General features: G+C 38.5%; 1 protein-coding gene across 1 annotated transcript; it reads right to left on the bottom strand.

Moving 5' to 3' along the window:
• Window positions 1-256: 256 nt before the first annotated feature.
• Window positions 257-2,385, bottom strand: LOC125247386 (beta-1,3-galactosyl-O-glycosyl-glycoprotein beta-1,6-N-acetylglucosaminyltransferase 3-like). Its single transcript, XM_048158641.1, has one exon. It carries the CDS (start codon window positions 1,739-1,741, stop codon window positions 257-259), a length of 1,485 nt encoding a protein of 494 aa, XP_048014598.1. The 5' UTR covers window positions 1,742-2,385.
• Window positions 2,386-8,813: the final 6,428 nt, after the last annotated feature.

The raw sequence follows: 8,813 nt of genomic DNA, 5'->3' as shown, positions 1-8,813 counted from the left end.
AAAAGATATTACCAAAAGTTTATATAAAGTATTAATTGTAACACAGAGCTTCTTTAAATTGTACAAATAATTTTTAAATGCAAATTGATCTTTTAATTTAAAATAATTAATTTCAAGTATTTTAAAGTTTTCATCATCCTGTTAATATAACTTAATTATATAATATACTTTATTACATTTACATTTATATCCATGAAAAGATTAATATAATATTTAGAAAAACATACAAATAGTTACTGTACCTGTCATTAAAACATCACAAAATAATGTCAGATTTATCAACTGTTAGTAATGATCGACCATAAATAGCTTTGTACCTTAAAAAAGCCTCCATACATTTGATAGCTACATCATCTACTTCTGGATCAAACTTGTTTGCCAAAAGATGGTGTTGCCTCACAATCCATTTCAAGTCCCCAGCTCCATAGACACACACCGCCCGTCTGTGCGTCCCAGTGCATGGTGGGTAGGGAGCCCCACTCTTTAGATCTCCTTCATGGTAGCTCCATTTAACTAGACGAGCAATTGCGTTCATGTCCGATTGCTCGTACTTTCTGTTTGAAGGGTTGGATCCTGGTACTGAAGGCATCCGCTGTAACGTAGCCCACATGTGTTCATCTGGACTGTATGTGTCTTTCTCCCATTCCATGAATTCTTGAACCTCTTTGCTTTTGAAAATGTGATCCACAAACTCTCTTGAAAACACAAAGTAAGCATTTCCTGCAAACATAGGGCTCTTTATTGGCGGGGGTGACTTTTTAACATCGGTCCGAGTCACAACGTTCGTAACATTGTGATGATACTGCCAGCGCCACTTTTTGGACTCTACGGCCTCGGACTCCAAACTGTTCCTTCCATTCAGGTGTTTTAGAGACTCAACTATTTCTGCATTGGTTTTGATAGGGAAATCAGTGCCACAGGTGTTGAGCAGATACCTCCACTGGACAGGTGACTTGAGCAGATCCTGCATGCAGTTGATGTCTGCTTGAACTCGAGACCAGGAGGCGTAGATCACATTCTCCAGTTTGCTGGCCATAAACACATTTGTCAGGCAGGACACAATGGCCCTAACAGCTTCTTTAAAGATCTCAGGAGACTTCTGGTCCACATGAACACAGTACACATTGTCAGGAGTGTAAATGGCTCTTAAGAGCCTTTCAAACATCTCAATCTTCTCATGGATCACCATGGAGTAAGCAATAGGGAAATCTTTCTCCTCTTTACTGAGAGAAACCATCAGAAACCCTCTGTCTCGGATGTAGGATGGACAATCCTTGGTTGCGTTGAGATAGAATGACTCAGATAGCAAGGATGTTCTTTTTTTCGAGGTCAGGAGCTTCCTAAAAATGTCCTTGTCCACTCCGTCCATGTCTCCTTGAATAATAGCAGAACAAGCCTGTAGTTCTCCAACATCCTGCTTTAGGAAGTTTTTCAAGACCAGCTCTTTCTTAGGAGGGCAATTTGTCATTCGTCCTGTATAGATCAGTAAGAAGAGGGACATTGAAATGATGGAGATTATTTTCAGAATCCTCTGATTTTTAAATCTCATGTTCAGTTCATTCCAATGATCATTTTCCAGAAACAACTGCCAAGGAACCTGTACCAGTGAGGTGTGAAACAGCCTATTTTGTGGCAAGATACCAAATCTAATACAAAGGAGAAGGGCGGACTTCCGCAAAAGAGATGAATAATTATTACACAGTGGTGACATGGATATCACCAACCAGGAGGGTGTAATCATCCGATATTGCAGTCAATAAAAAATATCATTAAATAACACCCAGGCACTGAACACCAAAACAGCCAGGCATAAGAACAGTTTCTTCCCTCAGGCAATCCATCTCATGAACAGTCAATTCCCCCACTTGGCAATAAACATGTGCAATACACAACACTATTTATACATTAATATATTTAACACAGCTCTTTCTAAATATAAAGCTCTTTCTGATTTCTAACTTTATACACTTTTTGTACACCAAAGATGTTCTGAAAACAAATTCATTTTGCAAAACTGTAAAGGAGATTTAGAGTAACAATTAAAGTATTGTATCACATCTTACACTAGCCTTTAAATCTGTTGGTCACTTTGAGGATGCTGTTTGTTTTATGTTTTTGTTACTAGATATGACACGGGTTTAATATTCTTTACCTTCAAAGGCTTTTGTATTACCAGTCTATCTTATATAGTATTCTATAGACTGTTTTGAAGTTTCAGTATATAAGCAAGTATGCACCAAAATTCTTTCTCTCATTTTGTGGGAATAGTCAAACAGTTGAAAGTGATTGTTTAGCATTCACTGGTCAAATCCAAAGACTAATAACTGATTATCAATGTGATAGTAAAACATTGAAATTTTGCACTACCAACCCAGTGATAAAGGATGAGATCAAAGGTAACCAAATACTCTGAAGAATGTTGAAAAAGATAAAAAGAAACATGCATGTGTTATTTTGAGATCAGAATTTCACTTCCTTAAATCTCTAAACCACTATTAAATATTTCCTTTTATAATATTTACATAACCACTTGAAATTGACTATTTTAAAACATGCTTGATCTCGTGGCTGTACTATTAAAATAATGAGTTTACAGATTAACCTCATTCAATTCCATTATAAGTGCCTCACTTTAATCCAGATTTTTACGATTTTTTAAAGCAAGGAGGTTGGTGTGTGTTTTGCTCAGTTTTATTCGAATGCGTTGCTACTTTGCCTAGATTCCATTTGGATTTCATTTCACTTTTTTAGTTTTTTTTGCTGCCTCTTATCAAAAGATTACACAATTGTGGAGGTATACCAAAACTAAAATGTTCCTTGTAAAACTATACATGCCTTGTTAAAGTTTGAACTTAGCCCAAGTTGTTTTCAGTGATCATCCTTGCTTTAAACCACAAAATGATGAAATGAATACTTTAAAAAGGAAGATCACAATGCTCACAGAAATGCAATGATTGTAATGCTGAATTAGTTTTATTGAGCTGAGACGAAAGGATTGTGTTTGCACTGAGTCATCACTGTTACTGTCACATGTAATGCGCTACATTTACAATAATTTTGTGCACCAGCACCATGATCGTACTTTTGCTTTCAAGAAACAGTGGCACTTAAAACTATTGTGTGACTATATGGAGAATGTCTTACAAGTGCACAAGTGTCACAAAGTCATTCAACAGCTAGAGAATAGCCATAATGCACTGTGAGTGTTGCACTGAATGAATTACGTCTCAGCAGTAGATGGTGTTCCCAATGGAATCATATAGGTTTAAGTTAATAGATATCCTGACGCATCCAAGCCTTATAATTGCAGTGAAGAGAACCAACGAGTTTGAGCTGAAGAAAGTGCTTCCATCCAAATCCATCCATCATAAACATACTCCATACGGCTCTAGGGTGCCTATATAATAAGGGCCTAATAAAGGCCTTCTGAAGCGAAGCAATGGGTTTTTTTGTAAAAAAAAAAAAAATCTATATTTATCAAGTTATGAAGTAAAATATCTAGCTTCTGCCAGATCGCCTTCCGTATTCTGCTTACGAAGAAAGTGTACAACTCAAAAAGCTTACACTACGTCCTATGCCTTCCCTATTCAGCGTACGGAAAAAGCTTAACTGACTCGACGCAAGTTCTGTTTTTTTTGTAATATGAATCATCAAGATTAATAAAAACACTACTTGTAATCTGCACTAACAAAGTAAATAAGGAAAATTATGCAGAACTCCCCAAACAGCATTACAATTTTCACTCATTAGAAACCAGTCTGACTTTATTTCTTTCTTAGATGTACAAAAGTTATTGAAAATTAACTGAGGTGTAGCTCTAGGCAAAGTTTTGTTGAAATAATTTTCATTTGAAGTCACCATTATAGCATTCCCTTTAGTTGGGCACTTGTCACTTGACCTTATATGTTAGATTTCCTCTGGTTATTGCGTTTAGAAAATACTTTTGCTGTGGCAAAGCCAAGATAAAAGATCAAGTGAGGTTGGCTATTTATTAATGATGATAAAATCACCATGATTTACAGTCCAAAGACTAATAACTCTAATTGTCAATGTGATTGTAAAACATTTAATTTTTCCACTGCCAACCCAGTGATAAAGGATGAGATCAAAGGTAACCATTTATTCTGAAGAATGTTGAAAACATGTTGCTGTTAGACTAGATGCTAATCTGAAATTTGAGATTTGATAAATCTCTAAACCACTATTAAATATTTCCTCTTATAATATTATTGTAACAAATCGGGACTCAGGCAGAGATCCATTTGCAAGCTTTATTACAAAAGTAAGCATGGTCATACAGGCAGGGTCTAAGCAGAACAGCAAACAGGAACAGCAAGGGCTAGGCAGAATCGTGGTCAGGATACAGGCAGTAAATCAGGGCAGGCAGATATCAGTTATCTGTTATCAGTCCAGATAACAATAAACAGTCCAACGGCAGAAGGCAGAGAATCGTAAACCGGAAACAGGCAGGATCAATAACAGACTGGCAGACAGGATCCAAACGCTCAGAAAAGCTACACTGAGTAAACAAGACCTCGCAATGAGGTGGTGTGTGTGTGTGTCCTAAATAGTCCAGGTAATGAGCTACAGCTGGGTGTGGTGATTGGTGTGGAGGATGATGGGAAATGGAGTCCGGAACTGACTGGATTCGTGACAATTATTATTAAATTATAATAAGTCACCACTAAGTCATCATGACATTGAAATTGACAGTTCTTATTTTTTATGGAACATTTCAGTGTTTATTATAAATTATTTATCTTACCCTCATAATCAGAAACATTAACGTTCCCCTCTCCGTCACAACACCTCTGCTCTGATGACGTGTACACTGGTGTATGGGCTGGACAATAAGGTTGCCCAATGACCAGACAAGTTTTAATCATTGAAATCACATGAAATGATCGCAGCAATTAGCAAAATACAATGTGCTTGGTCTTGTGGCTGTACTACGGTAATTACGAGTTCACGGATTAACCTCATTCAATTCCATTATAAGTATCTCACTGTAATACAGATTTTTGTGCTTTTTTTTAAAGACAAGGAGGTGATTCGAATTTAATTTTTGGGTTGCAGTTTATTTTACACTACATGCACTTTCAATGTACTTACAGTGTACTTACCACAAAAGTACTGAGTAATGTAAGGTAACTACATGGGTTAAGTTCCAGGCTAGTACCTAGTTATTACCCAGTTGAAGTCATTACTACTAAAAGTACATGTTCATGCAAAACAGGACTGTAAAGTGCTACCAGTTTTTGTTGTGTTTACCTTAAAGGGATAGTTCACCCAAAAATGAAAATTTGATGTTTATCTGCTTACCCCCAGGGCATCCAAGATGTAGGTGACTTTGTTTCTTCAGTAGAACACAAATGATGATTTTTAACTCCAACCGTCGCGGTCTGTCAGTCGTATAATGCATGTCAATGGGAACTTCATCTATAAGAGTAAAAAAAAACATGCACAGACAAATCCAATTGAAACCCTGCGGCTCGTGACGACACATTGATGTCCTAAGACACGAAACGATCAGTTTGTGTGAGAAACTGAACAGTATATAATTTTTTACCTTTAATACACCACAATGTCCAACTGCCTTGAGCATCCGGTGTGTGAGGTTTAAATGCAATCTGACACTGGAAGTGATCTCTCGCACTCATTAACGTATACGCGCGAGACATCACTTCCGGTTTTCGGACATCACACACCGGATGCTCAAGGCAGTTGGACATAGTGGTGTATTAGAGGTAAAAAATTATATAAATACTGTTCGGTTTCTCTCACAAACTGATCGTTTCGTGTCTTAGGACATCAATGTGTCGTCACGAGCCGCAGGGTTTAATTTGGATTTGTCTGTGCATGTTTTTTTGACTCTTATAGACGAAGTTCCCATTGACATGCATTATACGACTGACAGACCGCGACGGTTGGAGTTAAAAATCATCATTTGTGTTCTACTGAAGAAACAAAGTCACCTACATCTTGGATGCCCTGGGGGTAAGCAGATAAACATCAAATTTTCATTTTTGGGTGAACTATCCCTTTAAGGTGTTTCTGGTTGAGTGAATGTTGGTGTGTCTGTCTGTCACTAGTCTCCAGTGTGTTGTGGGTGTTTTGTTCCATTTCATTCAACTGTTGTCGCTACTTTGCCTAGATTCCATTTGGATTCTGCCCTGTCCCAAACCCTACTTTATTCAGTGTTGGCTTTGTGTTCTCTTAACCAGGTTGTGTAGATGGGTTGCTTTTTTTTCTTTTCTTTTTTTGCTGTTTTAGTGGACTGGCCATTAATATGATGAATTTTTACCGTAGAGATTTTTACACTACCTCAGAGCTGTTGTGTCTGAATTCATTCTCCTGTTTGCCTCCGGAAACCTACAATGTCTGTGCCACTCTGGGGATTGCACACTGCCCTTTTTATATTCTTTGGGGGTCTCGTTGCACTTACTATGAGAAGCTTTATACTAAACCATGCCTCCACTAGCTATTTCGCCATTCTGGTCAACTACCCATCATTTCGCCACTAGACAGTTTGCTGCGAGTGGTGGTATTAACTTTGATCATATTCACTTGCTGGAAAACTCACCTGTAAAAACTAGATCAGCCTCATCTGCATCTGCAATTACAACCTCTTCTTCTGTCAAAATGGCTTTATTTAATGCCAGAACTCTAACAAATCTTTCATTTTGAATGACTTTTTTAGTTCCTGGGACTTCAGTTCAGTTCAGGAATCAATATTACTGTAGACTTTTGCCAGTTGATGGTTTATCAAGTTTTCACAGAGTTCTTATCACACCTGGTACCTCATTGTGACAAGCTGTTAAATCTGGGAGATTTTAATATTTGCGTAGGCTGCACAACACAACCTCATGGTGGATTCCTTTAATCTCACACAGGTAGTTTCAGGTCCTACTTATGTAACTCTACTTAATCTTATACTAACCTGTATTTTATGTGACTGTGACTAAATTTAAAGTAGGGCTGGGCGATGTATCGAATGCTTTTGTCACGCGCATTTCTTCAGTAAAGCCGGTTCCCTGATTACCGCTAAATCGCCATCACCTGCTTTCAAATGGAGCGGCATTTAAAAGACAGAGCCGTAGATCACTGATAAGCCACGCAATATCGTGTTCATTATCGACGGCGATACATATCGATATTGAACGCGATATTGCGTGGCTTATCAGTGATCTACGGCTCTGTCTATTAAATGCCGCTCCATTTGAAAGCAGGTGATGACGATTTAGCGGTAATCAGGGAACCGGCTTTACTGAAGAAATGCGCGTGACAAAAGCATTCGATACATCGCCCAGCCCTAATTTAAAGTATTAGATTCTGGAATCTCTGACCATGGTTTTCTTTTATTGGCAGTATGTACTGCCACATCCCATATATCCACCCCCGTGCACCTCACTTGCCCACCGTGGCACCGCCCCCCCATGATAAAAGTCATTTAGTTCAGTTAGAGACCAGACACTTCAGCTGTAGAACAGACACTACAATTAAAAACTGAATGTGTTTGCTCAGTTCAAAAAGGATTGGATTTAGGCTGTCTTGTTCAGTGAAAACTTTCCCTAAGAGCGGAAAGAGATGCTGCGTCATGGCGTTGACGCTATGGAAGCGCTTCTGTGTGAGCCAGTGTCTGAAACACATGTCCACACATCAATCTGATTGGCCAAACTTATGGATGTCACTGATGTAGCGTAGCACATCTCAGAGTCCATAAATAGATGCCAGAAATGCACATTGAAGTATTCAATTTATCAGAAGAAAGATGCACAGGCGTAACCGGGGCATGGCAGTATGACAGCGCCCCATTCCCCTCTCAGGGACTGGGGTACATGCGTAACCTGAGGCATTCCCTTTTTAGTGGAACAGATAAATGTGAATATAGTACGTTTTTATGATGTTGGTTTTTATACGAATCACCACAGTTCTGATTTGAAATTTCCATTACGTTTTAAAATAAAGTACCACCAACACTACACCTAAACCTACCGATAGTCTTAACAATAGCAAATTTGACATTAAAAGCATCCGTAATTGTGCCGTTTTAGCTTGTTTTGATCTCTTTTACCGTGACTCGTCTTTCACGGGATTCGTACCCAAGGCTTCCTTGTCCTAAGTACAACTCCGTCAGCTGAGCTACCGAGCAAGCTTATGTCAGAAAAGTGAAACATAAGGAACTGGTTATGCGACGCAAAGTCCAAAATATATTCGTTTACAAATCGTGCACATTGATAAAAGCGTTTTGAAGTCATAACATAACATAATATGAAAATGATTAAAAGCGCTTGCTGTTTTATTGCCTCTAGTGTTCGTTTCTGTTGGAAACTGCAGTGATATGTAGGTATTGGTACGTTTCGCAAAAACGTTCCCACAGGTACGTCTTTCCATGGGACTAGGTTGGCTGCATTTCCCAAAAGCATCGTAAGCATAAGTAGATCGTAAAACCATAGCCACCAATGGTTTCTACGATCAACTTAGCTCAAGAGCCGCAGGACGTATTTCTTGAATGTAGTCCAGTCTGGGTTGCAAAGCCTAAGCAGGACAAGGCTACTGAAAGATCTCCTACTCTCTTTAGTGATGTTAATGCAAATGACAGAGCCACTTTGAGAGTCAGCATTCTGAGACCGACTCCAAGGGCTCAAATGGGGTTTCCATTAAGGCTCCTATGACCAATGCTAGGTCCCAGGAGGGAACTCGCGACAATTGATATGGCCAAAGAAAAAACAGGTTGTGATAACTTTTTTACAGTGTATGCAAAGACATTTTCAAGACTTTCTTGGCTTTCTAATAAAGAGACGGAAATTATC

Source organism: Megalobrama amblycephala, linkage group LG15 (assembly GCF_018812025.1).
Source record: "Megalobrama amblycephala isolate DHTTF-2021 linkage group LG15, ASM1881202v1, whole genome shotgun sequence".
NCBI lineage: Eukaryota > Metazoa > Chordata > Actinopteri > Cypriniformes > Xenocyprididae > Megalobrama > Megalobrama amblycephala.
This window is presented reverse-complemented; position numbering and strand designations above follow the sequence as displayed.

What these genes read in the sequence shown, in the direction of transcription:
- LOC125247386 (XM_048158641.1), bottom strand. Translation starts at nt 1,741, where the DNA reads ATGATTACACCCTCCTGGTTGGTGATATCCATGTCACCACTGTGTAAT.